General features: G+C 34.8%; 1 protein-coding gene across 2 annotated transcripts in view; it reads right to left on the bottom strand.

The window, feature by feature from the left end:
• LOC132909868 (uncharacterized) overlaps positions 1-20,350 on the bottom strand; it is a 679,960-nt gene that overhangs the window by 10,266 nt on the left and 649,344 nt on the right. For both annotated transcript variants that reach the window (XM_060965019.1, XM_060965020.1), the window contains 2 exons: positions 20,142-20,285; positions 7,063-7,265 (listed from right to left, as the gene is read on the bottom strand). In XM_060965019.1, coding sequence (XP_060821002.1) covers positions 7,063-7,265; positions 20,142-20,285 — 347 coding nt within the window. The remainder of the gene's footprint in view (positions 1-7,062; positions 7,266-20,141; positions 20,286-20,350) is intronic.

Genomic DNA, 20,350 nt, shown 5'->3' with positions numbered 1-20,350 from the left:
TAAATATAAAAAAATACAATATATATAAATATTAAATCATGAATTAAGAATCCTTTGATCAAAAGCTTGAACAGTTCTTATATTTTATTTTAATGGTAGATATTGTGATTAAAATTGTTGTTCTTCGTTTTTTAAAAATTAAAAAGAATCAACAAATCTTTTAATATTCTTTCAATAATTTTATGAATGAAAATTATTTATATTTTTAAGAAATGTTTAACTCGTAGGTCAATTTAAACTCGTTAAAATTTTTTCCTACGCTTTTGATAACTTTATCTAATTACATCTACTTTATAATCGTTAATATCGATGTCGACATTGACGTCTAAAACCTTGTCAATGTTCTACCAGCGATGAAGAATACTTTCATCAGAGTATCGTGGTTCGATATAATAAACCTTTTAAGCTTTTAACCAATTTATTAAATTTCATCTACTTTATGATCATTAAAAATTTTATCGATATTGAAAAGTAGCTCGTCAATGTTCTACCAGTGGTTAAGAATACTTTCAACACAGTATCGTGGATCTAAATAGCAATCTGCGCATGTAATCATTAAAAGTTTCGCTGCTATCAAACGCTTTGTGAATGTTTCACTATCGGTCAAGAATGGTCTCTTCAGAGTATCGTGGGTCGATATCAACAACAACGTTACATCCTTTAATGTACGTTGGCTTGTGTTTATACAGTGTCAGCCGTCCTGCGCAGAATAACGGTCTCCTGTTATTTTGTTAAATTAATTTCGGATAATCCTGATCGCATTAGCCCGTGTGAGAGATACGCTGATATGTTAAGTTAATGGTTAGCTCCATAAATTTCAGGCTTAGGACGCATCAATCAGTCTTCGGTTTGATGCACGCTTTGATTAATTCAGACTTAGTCAATTTCGATTCGCTCATTCGCATTTGTATTTTATCATTAATAAATTTACATTCGAGTTTGGAAAAATATTTAACTCGTTTAAGCTACTATTTCTTATTTTATCTTCGCATGTGTCGTATTTTATTACGATGTGTTTTGTAATATTTTGATAGCCGCTAATTTTTTTATGAAATTAATACATATTGCACGGTACGAAGTAAGTTAAAACAGAGAAAATTATTGGGAAGGAATATAACGGACAATTTTATTACAGAAGTTACTACATTACAAGAATCGTCGTAGTTTATGATCAAGATGAAGTTTTGTTAAATTTTAAGAATTGTATTTTTAATTTCTTATTATTATCATTTGTTAGAATCTGTGTAATTCTTCTGAAACATATTTTCAAATATTTAATTCGTTTGAGTAAATGGGGAAAAGCCAATTATCTCCTGTTTAATAATAGTACGATAGAAAAGGATAATGGAAAGTCGATCGACACATTACGAAAGTACACGGCTTCACGTGGATCTGAAATCGTTTTAATTATTTAACGAATCTCTAAAATAATCCGTTCGATACGTGTACTCTTATTGTAAGAAAGTAATATCGAAACTGAATATTTTATTCGGTAAAAGGAAAGTTCATTTGAAGAAGGTCTTTCTACGCTTCTCCATTTTGTAATTTCAAGAAGTGGGCTCAAAGTGGTCAGTTCGCGAGGAAGTCTCAAAAAGTTTCCGAGTAGTCCCATCAAGTTTTATGTACTCTTCGAAAGCAATGTAATTTTACGTGCAAACAATCTTGGAACTTGTTAAGATCTTTCTTAGGGAAAAGAGGAAGCGAGCAAAAAAGAGAGAGAATGTCATGCCGAAGATGAATCATAACGAAAAATTGCTACTTCAAAATCATTACAATACCGATAAAAGCCATTTTAATGTATTAATTATACGAATACGAATCTTAAAGAACTCGTGTAAGACAGCTTCGAACGAAATAAAATACGATCACAACGAAAAGAAACTTTTTAAAAGAAAGTTAAAAGAAAAATTAGCAAAACTTTTTATCAAAATCTTCTATCGACATAAAATGAGTAATATTTTCCGTTCACGAATTTCGCGAAGCTGGACTAAACGAAAAACGCTATTCATCCACAAATCATGTCCAATATAAATCTTCGAATACATGCACGTAATCTCAGCTATTGCTCAACCAAATTTCCAATTCCAAAAGAACTTTTAAGAATTCATCAACCATCTACCGATTCACGAGTTCGATCGAAGAAGGAAATAATTCGTCCTACTTAGCAGATATAGTGTGTGCATATGTAATGGTTCAGGAATATATATGAACATTCACTGTGGAAAATATTTATGTATATATTTGACGACGAAGATATGTCGTTATATAAAACATTTTGAAAATTCATTCGCATTGTAACGAGATACGACTGTCATGATTATATTCGTCCAATTTGGAACCAATTTGAAAATGTGTATATATGGATTTTTATTATGAATTTTTATCAAATAACGTAATGTTTAAAGAAGCATCATTCATAAGTTGGACGACAGTCCAGTAAATATCTCGTAACTTTTATTAGATTACTCGAAAAATTTGCAACGAAAGTTGAGAAATACTTGAGAAGACTTTTGTCATTTATAACTTTATGAATCTCTTCTTGAAAAATTGTTCGATAACCCAAACCTAATCCAAATCGATAATACATATTTTTAGATTGATTTCAAATGTTATCAACGTAATCACGAGTCACGTCTCGTTATACTGCTAATGAAATTTCAAAATGTTTTGTATAACACACATAATACATTCATGAAACGTCTCTATAAATATAACTTTTGTAAGCCACTGTACATTGTATGTGACGAACCATGGCGCATGTGACGATACAACGAGGGAACGCACGAAGACACGTACATGTGCGCGAAAGCGTGGGTGAAATTACGAGTCGAACTTGGGCAATTTATCGTGCGGGTCGGAAGTGTGCGAATTCGCGTAGCATCGGCGCCCGCTTCCGGCTGCACGACGTTCGCGTTACGTTCACATAACAGACATTTACATACGCGCAGCCATTCGTCTTCGCCCGGTGGATGCCTCGATCGGTCAATATCCATCCACCGTTGCCTTCGAGAAACCTATCTTTCCTCCGTCTACCCTTTTCTCGTTCCTCGTCCTATGTAGGATCGAAATTCTATTACAGATTCGGTTCACGGACGACAAGGAAGGATAATTGCTGGGAAGGAGGCTCTTTTCCCTTATTAAACTCCGTCGAACGTATTGGGAGCTGTGCCGCTTTCTAAGGAAATTGATACTATAACGCGATTCGGTTTGTCGGAACAGTCGTTTCGTATTAAGGGTGAACGCGTTAATGACTGAGACATGGATCGTGTTTGCAATAGAAACGTGACAACGAGGATGGATTTTAGATAGAAAATTTTCGAATGACTTTGGGTCGAGATATAATAGAGCATTTCGTATTCGTAATAATATGGAGACCAGAATATCAGGGTAATATAATAGAATTGAAATAAACAGAATATAATACAACAATCACTTTTCTTATACTAAACTTTGTGCCTCTGTTTTTAATTAATTAATTAAATTAGTTATCCATTTATTAATTCTAGATCTCACGCAATAAATTTTTCTGATTGAAAAACGACCTATCAAATTAGTCCATTTTTGACTTCAATCCCTATAACTTTATGGTTTAATATAAAGAAACTGTCACGATATTCGTGCACCAAAGCACACAGAATGCACGATAGTAACGTTAGAAGCTTTAGTCTCTTTTATAAAACGACTTTCAAAATAAAATACGAATCAATCGTCCATAAATCGAAGGGAAGCTGGAATAACCACGCACATGTGTCACTGTTTCGAAGCCATTACAATGCGTCTCGTTATTTCTCTGAGCCAATATCAGCCACAGTTCTCGATCTACGTATTATGTGATCGAGCCAAAATGCATAATACGTGGACATTTATCTGTAGCCTGTATACATACGTCTTGAAGCGATTTGTACCAGCGATGTGTCTCTGTGCGACGATCTGCTGTGCGCAATTCAGTGAAATGTTGCCGTACTGTTCAGACGTTGCCTGTCTGCACGAATTCGCATTTTCCGCGAATTTTCTACCGTGCGTCCGCCATTCCGGGCATAATATACGCCGTTATGATTTTAATGTACATTCGTTGTATGGGCATGCGCATGTATACGTGTACACCACTAGCCAAAAGTTTGAGTTTATCCGCTTTAAAACTTTTCCATTCGCATTCCAAATTATGATGATTAGTCGATATGATTAATGATGATATTATGATTAATTGATAAGAACGTTATATTCATGCAAAATTTTAATTCAATGTACACGCGAAAAAATTTGTGGAAACTATTTTCTTTTGCTAAAGTTATACAGATAAATAACTGTCTAATATCGTACTGAGTCATAAGTTATATGAGTACATTGTTACGACTTAAGTTATTTAAAGTTAATTCGACAGAGGACAGCAAGAATACTGCTCGATGAATACTTCTGGGTGAAAGTGCATGTATAGATGTATGTATATGAGATATTTCTACTTTTAAACTTACAAAAAATTCTATTTTAATATATAAAATCCTACATATATATAAGAGTATGTAGTTGATCTGCATATAAGTGAAAAATTCATTAAATCCCAACTTTTGTGCAGTCGCGTATCTGGGAGAATTATACACGCGGGTATTCAGTAAATATCGTCTCAAGTAGTGGAACCACTCTACTCGAATAGAAATTGTTTTTCTAATGAAACTTCTTGTGGCTACGCAGTGGCCGCTTTCGAGAGACGGTTTCATTTCACCTTGCTATCGTGTGCGTAATGAGCTTTTTGAACGAAAAAACGTTCTACCTCAGATGCCCATCATTGTGATGATTAATCAGAGCTGACCCATAAAACGATCGTCGTGAACCGAGATTATTAGAATCTTTACATGGCATGGAAAATGAACGATTTTAACGGATTATTAAAAAAAAAGAAGAGAATATTAACTTCTGAAATATTGTATATAATATTTGGAGACTGTATATCGTATTGGTTTATTTTATTCGTTTCCATAATTTGATTGATCGTAGTATTAAGTAGCGTTCAGATGATCAATATCATTATCAATGTGTAAAAAAAGCGTCGTGAACTGAGATTATTAGAATTTTTACATGGCATGGAAAATGAACGATTTTAACGGATTATTAAAAAAAAAGAAGAGAATATTAACTTCTGAAATATTGTATATAATATTTGGAGACTGTATATCGTATTGGTTTATTTTATTCGTTTCCATAATTTGATTGATCGTAGTATTAAGTAGCGTTCAGACGATCAATATCATTATCAATGTGTAAAGTTCTCAATATTGTATTGACAATATATATTGATCGTCTGACGCTTAGGGGGTCTCTGACATACGTTAAATATTGACGATAATATTGTTCGGCTGAATACACCATTACATAGCATTTAATCAAATAGTACAAGTATTTATCGGTTACTAAATACCTGCCTCTTTCACTTGGTTAAAAGAGAAAATTCGCGTTACGTATTTTAAATTATAATAAAATTTAGGAATTCAGAAAATTCATACGTTCAATTTTAAAATAAATAAACATGTCAATAAAGTAAAATAATACATGCCACAAATTACAATACTACTCTATTGTATACACTTTACGTACAACAAAATCTGTAAGTAGTACTAGACAGTAATTAGTCAGACATTATAAGCATTCTCCTTCAATATATTCTTTCGTCGCTTAGATCTGCCTATACCGTACACGTGTTACGAAATATTGGTTATACATTGTACACATTTTATGCAACACTTCAATGAAGACACCCTTTCAATAGAAACTACGAAAATGAAAAAGAAACGGACGTGGGATATTCGAATTAACTCATTTTAAGAAATATCGTCACTTATTAACAAAAATCATTATAGATAAACAATTGCACACACTTTGCAGGTCATTTTATAAGTTCGTAATAGAAAAGCAGACTCTGAGAAAAGGAAAGGGTTCCGTTCCTTTCTCTGGTACATATCCCTCTTTCCCTCAGTCTTCCTGTTTTCTTTTCAACAACTTCCAGTCAAGCTACGAGGAAACAACTTTTGCTATTACAAGTTTAATAAGTTTACACGTACAGCTGGGAGAAGGGATGACATCGGGAGACGGAGGGGACGTTTCTCGCGCGGAGAAAAGCGAAGGAAATGGCACGGTACATTCGTCGTCGTGATAAATACGGCCGACAAAAAGAACCGAAAGGTCGGGCACTTCGCGAGAAAACGAGCTTCCTGTCAACGTATCGCCTCCGCAGGAACAAAATTATCGAACCTTCAAACGAAAAGAACTCGGCAAAAAGTTCGGATTGGCCCCCGACAGGAAATCGGCGATCGCGTTTCAACGCTCAGCTTGCGTTCAACACCCATGCCAATCGCCAACTTAAATTACCTTATAAATATTCCACCTGGTACGATTTTCAGGACAGTTTTTACATTCCTAGGTGGAAACGCGAAATTATAAAATCGTTGATCAAAGGTGATTATAATTGAAACTGAAATTTAAGGGCCATAGGGAGAAGAATGGGTTTTAAACGAAAATTGAGTTGCAATTAAGCATTCGCAGATTGTACTTTGATAATTTTAATCAATGTTAAAATTGAGTATTAAATTCTGTATAATTTTATATTAAATTGTACATTATTATAATTATATTTTAAATTATAAGAAATTATGAGCGACGTTAGAACCGTTAATTCTTTGTAATGAAGATCTTTTGCTACCTCTTAATTGCTCAATGACATTTTCTGAAGTGGATTTGTTTGAATATTCCTTTTTTTACCTGATTTACAAAAGGTTTACTATCTTTCCTTGCTCTTCTGTTGTTTCTATTGAAAGCGTATTATAATTGGAGATGGTGCCTTTATAAAATGTATACAATTGTTTATAGGTTTGATGATTTTCGTTGGCAAGTCTTTGACCCTGTTAAATTATCATATAGACAGCACCGAAGCTGGTCGTTTCTGTTTCGAGATCGAAATCGTAATTACTTAAGGGTCGGAAATCGGAACGAATCTCTGAAACTTTGATGAAACCAGAAATTTCCTCGAGTGCTTTTAAATAATCAATACGAGAGTCCTAGGTTTTTACTCACTTGTTGCTGCATCCCTCATTCAGGAAGTAGAGATCCTTGACCAGCAAACTAAAGAAGGGTACGACGATCCTCTGTCGTTCGTCCGTAGCGCCGGCGCTACGCCACATCGCTGCTTTCAGGGTGCTGCGATAGCTGCTAAAGTTGCTGCTCGGATCCATTTGGTGCTCAAGAATCGAGAATTTCGCCAGCTGCACCTTTGACCACTGTAACAGAAAATAATTTCGTGTCACCGTTAGCAGAGAACATTTGCTAAGTCGTTTAGCAAAGTTCAACTGGATGAAGTTTCTCTATATGTATTGGGTTCCTGGTCGTGCAAATCTTGTAGATACGTAACTTGCTTTTTGCTCGTCATTTGGAATTCGATCCGGTTGAATATTTAGTTGGGAAAATGTATTTATTCCGGTTTATATCATAGTATATATCATATATCGATATTACGTTTTAAATTTTAATATGCTCATTATAACTGTAAATAATAATTTACGTTTTAATGTCTTGACCAATATCATACCAAGATATATTTATATCTATGTAGACCTTCTTTGATTTCAGTATAATCTCTAAAGACATAGATAATGTCAATTTTTTTAAGATATTTCAAAACATTTCTAAATATTTGTTTCATTTAATGTCTATAAATACATTCAAATAAGTATAACAGGAGAATTAGAGATAATTATATTTTAATATACATATTGTATATTATACATAGTGTAATGTAATTGTATACATATTACCATATACATACTTCTTCATTTCTTCGGTATTTCCACACTGAGGTTTTACATTCTAATTGTTAGTTAGTCCTAATAACGAACTTTCCATATATGCATAAAAATCCGCAGTCTATAGACATTCTAAAAACTTGACCATGTAAGATAAAAATTGACTACACATGTACATACAAGATATATCAAAAACCAATCGTAAAATCGCCGCGGGAAAATCGATAATATTTTCAATCGATTCATACTTCCTATTGTTTGTTCGATCTGTTTATTTTTCGATCGATTCTTTTTATACGTAGGTGTACACGATACCGCGCGTGCACGTGAGGCAGAGAGAAGCACGAATAGAACGTGTTCACGACAGACAATAAGTGCATCTGACTCGACCGTCTGGATACAATGCAATCGAACTGATCCCATTGCCTTTAACCCGATACCCTTTTCTCATTCCAATATATATCGAATTCTATCCACCGTTTGCACGGTCAAATAGTTACCTTCGCTTCCTGATCTCGTTCCCTACCTTTGTTCTTCCTCCTTATCCCTTTGATTTCTTTCCGTGCTTCTCGCCCCTTTGCCTCCCTTTTCCTTTTCATCCCTGCATGCATTTGACCTACTCTCTTCCTTTTCGTTTCTCTAAACCACTCTCTTCAACCTTTTCCCCTCCTTTGTATCTTTCTCTCTAATTTTCTGGTATCTTCTCTCTTTCCCAAGCTTTCTCCAATTTGTTCGCCTTTGAAGTCATCTTTAACCTCGCCGGTTTTGCCTGTTCCGTGAGCTGCCTGGCTTCAATCTGACCTCTTTATGATCGCGATGCAAATGTACTTGCTTCTTTGTCCTTTGTTTCCTTTCAGGGTCTTCTTTCACCCTCCCGACGTGCGTGGAAATTGTGTAAAGGCCTTAGTTGTGTTTTGTTAAAGTTGAGTTTACAGTGATTTTTTTACAGCAAAACAGTTTAAAAATTCACTATGTGGTTGATCAATCTCATATTATTAAAATTTTTTGTATCCTTTTCATAATTTTAAAAATATTATTCGTCATAATATATCATTATTAAAGATATTTAAATAGTATTTGTCTCAATAATCATATCTTTGACTTTTATAAAACTTCGTTAATTTTGCAGCTATTTTTAAAGGTATGCAGCTTTGTACCACGTTATCTTCATTTTATCTTGTTACTATGTCCTTGTTAAAAAATAGAAAACACTTCCTAACTTCTCTTTTCTTTTCTTTTCTAAATACTTCCTATCCTTTCTTTGATTTTTTTCCAAAGGTTCGCTCGTGTCTAGTTACCTTTGTTATTACACATTTGGCGACTAGACCCAAGCAGACCCAGTTACAAACTTTCTAAATTTTCGCTTTCTCTTCCTATTCTCTGTCTCTATCCCTTCTTTATCTCTCTCTGTCTATCCTTCCTCTTTGATATACATAAGACGACAGCAATTTTCCGGCACGAGACAACCGTCCTATCATCTAGTAGCGAAGAGAACTTTCTAAGTAGAAAGTTTACATTATTATCGAACTAATTTTCCTCTATATGTTCTTGTTAATTAGTTAATGTAGTTGTTTGTTATTATTTTATTATTAACAAATTATAAAACGATATTAAGACCGGAAAATCAAGAAAAACGAGCTTATCATATTTGCCCAGTAATCTTCGATTATATTTATTCAGTTGCAATAAACGTCTTTCTAGCAAAGTACAACGAGTAAAACATTTCGAGGATATTAATTGAACACCGAACAAATTTTAGGATAATCGAAAAAAGAAATGATTGCAACGTGTAGAATAGCGGGGAGGGCAAGCACAAAAACGATCAATTGGATTTCCATTTAAAGCGAACGAATTAAACCATGGCATTACTATCGAGTACAAAACGAGTAAACCAAGATAATTAATTTGACGCCGGAATATAAACTGTCGAAAGCGTGAACGTCACACACAAACACGCTATGATATTCTATTACTTCGAAATTAAAAAGGGAATCCGTATCGGCATTATACTAGTAGTATAGCGGTATAATATTACTGGAATTGGTTAAGCTATGGTAGAACGCGAAGGCACTATCTATATTTATTAAACTGTATAAATTGCAAATATAGCAAAAATTTTCCGATGTAGAACTGTAAATTTCAGTTTACGATAATTCTATTTTTGAAAATTTTAACAACTAATTAACAAATCACATTTTTTCCAATTACTCTGTATTTTTCTTCTTTTTTTTGTTAGTATGGGTATCTCTCGTTCAAGTTTTCTGAATTCTAGAAGGTAACTTAACTTTCGTTGATGAAATTTTATAATATTAGATACAAGATTTATTAGACATTATAAGCGAAACAGCTGATAATAAGAGTCAACGACTTAAATACTAAAAAGGAAACACCCAATAGACCTCATAAAAAAAAAAAAAAAAAAAGAAGAAAAATACAGAGTGATTGGAAAAAATGTGATTTGGTAATTAGTTGTTATTTGCTTATTATCAAGTGCTTTTCATTTTCAATTATGTCCTATTAAAATACTATCCATAAAACGACATTAGAATGTGGGAATTAATAAAAATATATCAAAAACATCACATTATTCTCCTTTGATATTTGGTTTGTTCATTGGCTCGATCCAACTATGCAAAATCCAAGCATTCCAAGATATTCATAGTTATTAACATGTGAAAAATGCAGAATATTACAACGTACGCTAATCAGATCGTCGAAAATCGTGCAGAACCAAACTTAATTGACGTTGAATCGCGGAGTAAAATGGGACTCGCCGTGAAACGCGCGGTGGACACATTCCCGACACTGGCTTGAATTAATTTACCGGAAACTATTTCACCGTTCATCGTCGTTGTGCGTTGGCTACACGTTAATTCGTATTAATTAAACTGAATTTTCGTTTAGCCCTGGAATTTTTGGTCCGGCCAATTAAGCGCCATTGCGTCGATTTAGGATAAATCGAACAGGATCGTCATCACGTCGTGTCATATCACGTTGACAGCACAGTGTTTTCCTATATTTTCTCTTCTTATTCTTCTTCTGCTATGAAATTGATGTATTGACGTACATTGCGAAGATTCCACTTGCCTAAAGCGTTAACGAACACAATGATGAGAAATTATAGTATAATATAAAGATAAAAATAGTTAAAAACAATTTCTATGGTAGATCAATATTCCAAATTGTAAGTACGAAAGATACTATTTTATAGTATGCGTGAATATTCTTTTTTGAATTTGCACAGAGTTAAATTTCACGATGTTTGTTGTTTCATCGAACACAAGTTTCTGTGAACTTGGAGTGCAGTGAAATGCGTATTGTTGAATTCCAACGAAATCTGAAATATTCGCGTGAGTAATACTTTTTTCATGAAAATCAAATAAGTTGACAATATGTCTTTGGAGTTCCGATCTACAATAATCATAAATAACATTTCTACGGGTTTTAAGTGATCTCTTGAGAATAATTTTCCATGATGCGTGGTATGTTTCATAACATCGAAGTTTCTAAAATTCTCGAATGTACAGCTTGTTCGTATTTTCTTTGCTCTAGCTTCTAACTATCTTAATATTTAGATAGGATCGATAGCAAGCTACATGGCGGAAGTCTAAGTTTATCTAAGTTTTCCAAAACAATTTTACTTAAGCCGCAAGTTTTCTAAGTGCAAAATTATTGTGTCGTTGAGATAAAAAGTTTGTAAAAACAGACGCTCGTTGCACATGTAAGTAAAATGTATTCCACGTTATAAAACAAATGTTATAGAAATTGTTTAAGTTTCAACAAAAAAAGATACAAGTATACTTGGAAATTACTATCAACAGTACTTTCTGTGCATCTTGCATCTCCAAATTTTCTATACAGGCTATACGTACTTCCCCAATTCATTTTCCAACGAAACGATTCTGTTATCAGATTCAATATTTCATTTTCACAATATTATAGTACTAAATATATACTTTTTTTAGAAATTATTTAAGATATATTTCTTATAGTGTTAAAGTACATTTTAAATGTATTTTCAACAGTATTCCTAAATTTCTTTTTCTCTAGTTTATTTTGTTTTTTTACAATTTGTCCAGAAGGACATTTGGTAAAGTATTATATCTTAGTGATTAGGAAAAAAAAATAAAAATAAAAATATAGCATGTGGGTGGCTACCCCCAGCGAGGTGCCATCTTCGTGTTTGCTAGGTTATATCTTTTATGAGTATTCCTAAACGATACGAAATTTAATAAACTTACACCTAATTAATCAATATGTCAATACTATAATAAATGTAGTGATGTGCAAATGCTTCCACTAAGCATTGTAAATGCACAAAAATAGTCCACAAATCATACACTTAGAACAACCTAAATAGATCTATTTAGATAACAAGAAACATTGAACCAGAATGATCTTCCATCCATCCACTCATCCATCCATCCATCCATCCATTCATCCATCCGTCTATCCATCCATCAAGAATCCAGCGTTTCCCCAATATTTTCAAGAATTATTAACGAAGCGGAATGATACATCGAACGTTATCTCAGACAGAAGATTTCAGGTTTTGGTCGGAAATGCATTGGGTCTTCGAGTGGCGGAAGAACTCCATCTTCCACGGAGAGACTAAATTCTTGAAGGATCGAGGAAGCAACCCGCCGCATCCCGAGAACGAGAAAGGGTTTTCCTACTCGCCGCGGAGGCCATTTTTCTTCGCCGCGACTCGATTCGATTTCTCGGGAAATGCTCTTGCCGTTCTCCACGAAAAAACACTAAGAATCGGCAGACTCCTGGCGGATCCGGTAAATTGAAACTGGATGGGAAACGGAGGGTTGGAAAATGGGCGGTTGAAAGGGGAGGGCAGAAGAGACGCGCGGAATCTGCTTTCAGCTCGGTGATCCCGCGAGACAGCCGGCAAAGAAATGAGAAGCTGGCTCTCGCCTCACTGCTCGAAAATCGGCAATTCTAATTACACAAAACTGCAAATGCACACGAAGACGTGGCCATTCTGGATTTTGAGAACTTTCCCCCCCGGGAGTGTACGCGAAATGATATCGTATTGCGGGAAATGAAGGTATTCGAGAAGGAAAGATACAAATACAGATGAAGTTTTGATTCTTTCGCAGCTTTAATTTTGCTTGTTTATGAGCTTATTTGTAAGGGGAGGGTTGTAATTTAGGGAAAGGGGAAGTAGCGCCAAGATGAGATTGTGCGATATAGCGGAAGGAAATCAAGGGTTTGCAGCTTAATCTGACAGAAATTTAACAGGCTAAACACGGGTGATATCCACGATGAGAATTTTTATTTCTGTTCTTTTAATTTTTTAAACTGATTGCTTTATAGTCGCACCAATCTCAAGCTTACAGTAAAACGATAAATTTTGTTCAATTCGAAATTTCATTGTTGCCACTCCTATCAAATCCTTTGTGAAATGGAATACCTTTATGTCCATTTCTATTTTGTAATATTATTATCCTCACTTTATTACACAAAATACCATTCGTTAATTCTAAAATAGCATATCATCTATCACTTTATTTATGCGCTTGATCTATAAGACGTATGAGAAAGTATCATATTACCTAGAATGTCTTTAGTTCATTACGGTGTTATGAATGAATTATGAGTTGCTTTATGAAGAATAATGCATATGCAGTGGTAAAGTTACGAGAATGTATAATAACGTGTTTTAATCTTTAAAGCTATACATATTTTTCAATTAAAAATTTTGCATATAACTTTTCCAAGTTACAAAGTGCATTATTTGTAACATTCTGTCTTCTTTATGTTCGTCTCTTTTTTCAAATTGATCGCACGATGTCGGTAACGTAAATAAATCATTTAATTTCGTTTCATTTGGATCTTGTATCACGTTCGATTCGAGAGCGAGAGAGAGTTTCGTGTTACTCAAAGTCGATATTTTTTAATTAAAAGGTTGGACCTTTTTTCACGTAGCGAAGCCAATAAATTTCGTGCTGTTCCGGGTGAAAATTATTCGTGTGAAACAGTAAAAAGAAGTCACTTGCAGAGAGAGAGAGAGGAAAATCGTCGCGATCAAGCGTAATTAAGTTTCCTAAAGTTGGCCAAGTTACGAAGTACGGCTGGATATTAAATATGCATTAGTTGAACTTAAGCCGACGTTGAGAATTTTATAAACCGCCTTGAGGAAAAAAAGGAAACTTCCGGCCAACGGACAAGTTCAAAATAACCATGAAAAACAAAGTTTCGATCGAATTTTTCTCTCCTAACTGCGTACAAGAATCGAGGAAAATTTTTCTTAAAATTCATCCAATCGTACCAGACGCTTTTCTTAACTCCAGGGATTCTTCTTCGAACTTTTACCCCTTATTTGCATTCGTTTAAATTCATCAGATACTACATTTTTACCGCTGTTACTTTATTTCGAGTATAACAACGCGTATAATCTCTTAAATTGATTTTTAAGGGACAGAAGTCAATTACAGAACGAACTTAATTAAATAAACGATTATATATTATATCATGTAGAAACGTGGCAGTTAATACACAAATAAATTAAATTGGTTATTAATTATAATATTACGTTATTATAATTTATTATTGATTACAATATTAAATAAATTAAATGTATTATTTAAGCAAATGATCATACTATACGCACTGTAGCATTTCACAGAAACGTGGCAATTAATATAGCTAATTAAATTTGAAATTTAATTTTTCTAAAGAAGCTAAAACGTGAAATAGATATTATTTCTGTATAAATTCCATTTACTTGCACTGATAAGAATGTAAAATTATCTACAATAGTCACAATTTTTATTCGTTAGCATCAATCAGAGTTAATAAATCCTACACTCTTTCTCACAGACGACAATTCCTCACCAACCTAATTTATTCCAATTGATGGAGGATTAACCACCTAATATCAAAGTCACCCCTGCGTGGTAACTTACTCCTCCTCGTCGCGAACACGTTTTCATTCGATAACTACCGTCGAAGATTTTCGAACAGCATCGACCAACGCTCGAAACTTTCTTACCCTCGTGATAATGGACGCGAATAGAGGCTACGGGGGTGGGTGGTATCTGTGTTGGTTGGATCGTAACTACCGAACGTAATTAGCTTTTTGAGGGGACGAAAGGCAAGCCAGAAGCTTCCTTTCACCGCGGAAGAAGGAAACGTCACTCGCAGATTATCTCCGTGGTAAATTAAGCCGGCATCGGGGGTGGTATCGTTCATCTTCCGTCGACGTCGCCGTATCGGTGGCTTCTCTCGAACGAACGCCGATGCCTCAGTGCCACCGGGGATCCTTGCCTTCGAGTTTTCCGCGCTGACTTTCTAAGCGAAACTCGCGGAACTTGGAAGTTGCTCGAACGAGCAAAGAGAATATCCTCCTACAGGCTAAATGGAGGATGCTGGAGGGGTTTGGGGGTTGTTGACGGCGCTGAGCCATCGAGCTCTTACGTTCGGGGATAGATTCTTCGAGGGGAGATCGATTTTTGGATTTGCTGGGAGATTTCAGACAGTGGGATGGGCGATAGAAGATTTTAGGTGGAGATTGCAGGGAGGTAGTTTGATTGTGAGAATGTTCGGTCTTCCTCCGAGACGATGGTGTCGAGATGAAGAGAGACGAACGAGTGGAAGATTTTAGATAGGCTATTTTGTAGCTCCTTCGAAGGTTCGAGATTGTTGAAGATATTTAAGATGTTTTAAGACAAGTACGTTGGCTACTAAAGGTATTTGCACCGACCCTTATTTTCTTATGAGGCGATTTTGCTTTTCTTTTTTTTGTTTTTTTGTTAGGTTTTATATAGATTTGATTTTAGTAGTAGGAAATTTTTGTAGCTATTACTAAATCTAATATACGTGTGTGGACCTAATTAATTAGTAGGTAAATGTTGTAATAAATGCGATGATGTACAAATACTTTTTGCAAATATTTCCACTTGTGTTAAAGTTTGGATTAACATACTTTAACTATTATCTTACATTGTGAACTTAATTTTCATTGATCACAATGATTAATAACTTTTTACTTTAGAAAATATGGCTTCTTATTACGTACAATATATCTTCTGGAAATGAGTAGAAGCCCTTTGATAGCCTCATCCTCTATTCACGAAATTAATCAATGGCATTTTGAAATATTCAGAAACTGTAATTTCCTGAATTCGCTCTAAAATCTATTAAGCTAACATTACAACTTCCTCTGATGTGTACTTATAATTATTAAATTTCGTATGTTCATGCAAATTAAAACGCATTGCGCATAACGTCATAACTTAATTAATTATGGAACTAGAAGAATAATACTTCTCAAAGCTGAAACACTCGTAACTGCGTTCAAACTCTCAAAATCTTGACCTACATCGCTACGATTTTCAGTCCGCTATTTACCAAAAACGTTTCCATATTTTCATAGTAACAAAAATGAGAAACTCTCCAAGTCTGTCAAAATAATTCAAGCTGATAATTCCACTTATGGTATCGACTCCTTTCTCCACAAATTCGTTCGACCAGTCGATCAGTCAAACGATCCACAAAAAATTCGCTGGCATGTTTTTCGCGAATGTCCGTTGATGTTCGTATGTACGAAATATAGTGAGTGAGGTGGGTCAGGAGAGGGGAAAACAACGCGCGAGCGTGACCGAACAGAAGCGTTAAATTTTCATTAACGAAAATTACGAAGCGGTGCCACGCCGGCTGGCCGCTGATAGTTCCAGCAATTATTTTAAGCGCGGCCTGTATAAATCAGCTGGCTGAACCAAATGAACCCTGAATAGCAGTTCACGTCGAATAGAGCCGGAGGGATATGTCCGCAGAGCACACCGGTCCGGTCTCGTAATTAAAAACGACAAAAAAAAAAAAAAAAACAAATATGGGTTTAATGGTATCCTCGTTCCGCCTCGCAATTCATCCGGTCCCGACGATAAAGTCGTACACGTTCGTCGATTTGTCAGAAACTGTCGCGCTCGTTCTCAGAAATAAAATTGTCTAATGCGCGCCTGCATTTTATTATCGGCTTTTTATCGTCGCGAAACAAGCGTTCCGTGTACAAAGAAGAGTGGAAGAGAGACAGAGAGATACTGGTAATTTGGATTAAAATTGTTGATTTTTGACGAGAAACAGAAGGTTTGGTTTTCTCTAGATCGTTGAGTGTTTTAGAAATTTCGTAATAAGTTTTTGACGATGGTTGATTCTGTATACGATATATACACGAGGTTTATTCTGTTGAATTTGTCGAGATAATAATTTTGTTTCTGCTAGATGGTTGGTATTTTTCTAAAGATTTTGTAACTAGGTTTGGCGATGATTGACTTTATATATGGGATAAATGTGGAATTTATTACGTCTATATGCAGAGTCGATGATTTTCTACAGTTGATATGGTTCCTTTTTTTTTTGGAAAAATTAACATTGCACTGTAAATTTCAATATATAAGACAGCAATATCCACAGTGTTAAAAGGCAAATAAAAAAATCTACGTATGTACTATAAAAAGCCAACGGATATTAAAAATCCTAAAACAAAAATACAAGTGATTTATTTTACAGTATACCAAAAATTGTATTATTTACGAAGCGCTTCATAATATTCTACTTTTTAATAATATTATTTTGTATTTCATTAAAACTCGTTATTAGTTCCCCTTGTTTCCCGTTACTATTTCTTTAATCCAGCTATTATTCTTTTATTCTTCAAACGCCAGAGAAATGCAAGTTCCGTGGAAGCCAGATAACCATAACTTGACGTGTTAATTACGTCACAGTGTCGCGTATATTCATTTGCGGGAATATACATTCGTCGTGTTGGCCTTTTATTGCAAAACAGCGCAGTAAGCTAGGATATTTATGAACATTTCTATGTATGTACCTTGGTGACGTGAAATGCAGCCGCGAATTTAAGAGTAGGGTAAAAAAAAAGAAAGAAATTTAATTTTATTTATCATAATAGCCATTCCATTTTCGCGCATCGCCCAACCGTTTAAATCCAATCTAGAGATGGAATTGCGTTTTTCATCGGCGAGGAAAATATTTCCATTTAAATCGTATCGTCGATACAATATCCAGAAAATCTCTGTTAATACCTTCGTTACGAGGCTGTTACCGTTATTTTTAACCTTCTTCGAGTTATTTCGGCCGTCCTCGAAAAGTGGATTCTCCATTTATAGCCAATCTGTTCCTGTGTCTACGTAACATCGTTAAATGTATTGTTTCATTCTAATGTACTAAAACTTGTTTATCTTCGAGCAATATTGATTTTAATTTTAAATATTCATCAAAAGTTCAAATGAAAGGAATGAAGCTTTTTAATTTTTACTAAAAATATTCATTTAACGTTAGGTAAAAAATGTTAAATCGCTTAAAATGACATTCCATCTTCGTTTCTATATCACACATATTAGTTTTATATCCGCACGAACAAAACCATAGAACTGTAAAATTATAAAACAGAGTCTTCTTTCTTAATTTTTTAAGAAATATATCATTTTCTGTTATATATTTTAAGGGAATTCTTTCAAATAATTGTCCGATAAATACACGTTGCAGCGATCGAAGGGTCTATTATATTTTCTTTCGGAAGCGCAGTCTTTTCATTTCGAGCAGGATTTCATTGCGAAAGAAGAACAGGACAACGAAAGAAGTCGTCCTCGCTTCAGGAAGTAATATCGTGAAAGACTGACAGCAAGTCGCGCGATATGTATCGACTTCTCTTCCTGTATTTCCGCCCTCCTACCTCCTTTTCTTCCTTTCTTTTTTATTTCCTCATTTCCTCCCGTGGAAACGCAATCGCTGCAAGCAACACGCGATTCGATTATTTCGCCAGAGTCATGGATCGGAATGCGATGTCCTACTTTTTCTCCGTACTGCAATAAATTCGCGTTACAGTAGCTCTTTGTTTAACTTTGTTGAATTCTGTGTTTTCGTCAAGTATGCGTGAATTTCGTTCGTCTTTGATTGAAATATATTTCCCTTCATTTTACGAGAAAAATGGTCCGATCAATGTTTCATGATCTCTCTTTTTGTTTCATGATCGGAAATTTTATGGAAACTGTGTGACAATTTTGTTGCGAGTTCAGTTTCATCTTGACAACGATGAATTTTGTGTGATCGATAAAATTCTTCATCGTAAATGTTTCTAGTAATTTGTTCTGAGAAAATATCATTTGATGTACCTGTTATAAAAAGGATTCAATACGAAGAAGGAAAAATAAATCCTCGACAAGGAATTTTTCATTTTAAAATAAAAATAAATCGTGGCTTGGTTCCCAATCAAGGCAAACGGCAAACACAACATTTAATTATTCTCTTGACTAATTAATCTCAATTAATCCATACATCGAGCAATACTCACAGACTATCATCGCAATTAGTAGTCATGAAACAAATTACAAAAAGAAAAACGTGACTCAAAGAACAATTAAATTCCAATACGAATCAAAACGAATCTGTCAGAAATTTAAATTTTTCTTCGAATTTTGCTTATTTGAATAGAATCGTATAAAAATACGAACGTTCAGTCGCGAAGAAGGAACTGGCCCAATTAAAAATCACAGTTCCCAATGCTTTCTAATTAACTCGATGCACATGTAAATTTCAATCGGACTCGAAAAACAGTGACGTAAAAATTCAATTAAAACAGCTCTGCGCCCATCTATTTCCATTCTCGCTTTTTCCTCATTTTCTGCGCGGAAACGTTCTTCGTTTTCGAAGCTGCTTTTCGCTCGGCGACGTGAAAATTCGATTTCCAGCGATTCGTCACGGTTAACGTTGGTCGTCGTGGCGCCACGCTCGATTTACGAGGATTACAAACCGCTCATTGCTGCGTACACATTCTACATCGGAGGGAAAACGAGCGTAGATCAATCCGACGAGACATCAATGCTTTCCCGACTGGACATCATCAACGTCGTTCCGATAAAGAACGAAACAGCAAGGGAGCCGTCGTAAAAGTGTCCCTGTCGAGTCCTGCCATCGATCATTTTAACTCCAATATCTTTTATTTAAGGCATCGCAGTCGATCATTTCGTCTGTCCATGACTTTTATGACATATGATTGACTGTTCTCCCTGTGATTTCGTTTTCTTGCTTCCAATAGAGATTGCGAATACGTAGAGTGATTTTTATTCACGTTTGGTGTGATAAAAATATAATACTACGCGAAGCAAATACGTTTAATAACATGGTAAAATTCTATCCTTTTTTCACTATTTTATAATTCATTTACAGTGAACGAAAGTATCTAAACTTGTTTTTAATATTCGATTGCGCATCTGTCGCGTTACGTAAAACGTTCTGAAATTTCATTAACATTATAATGAGGCACGGCTATTGTAGCTGTGGCTATCAATATTTAAAATGACGTCGAATACGAGTACAACTCACCGTTTTCTTCAGGCGAGATATGGGTGACATGTTCAAGCCAGCGATGATCGCCATTAGGGAATTGAAATTGCCAATGTTGAAGCATTCACGGGCGGTTTCGATCCAATATTCAACCACACGAACGCGCTGTTTCTTTTTTGCATGCTACAAAACAGTGGAACTTTTTAAATAAAATATCGTATTTTGTGAAATCGAATCACGAAATTTAT

Source organism: Bombus pascuorum, chromosome 8 (genome assembly GCF_905332965.1).
Source record: "Bombus pascuorum chromosome 8, iyBomPasc1.1, whole genome shotgun sequence".
Taxonomy (NCBI): Eukaryota; Metazoa; Arthropoda; class Insecta; order Hymenoptera; family Apidae; genus Bombus; species Bombus pascuorum.
The sequence above is the reverse complement of the archived record's forward strand: the minus strand, read 5'-3'. Positions and strand labels throughout refer to the sequence as shown.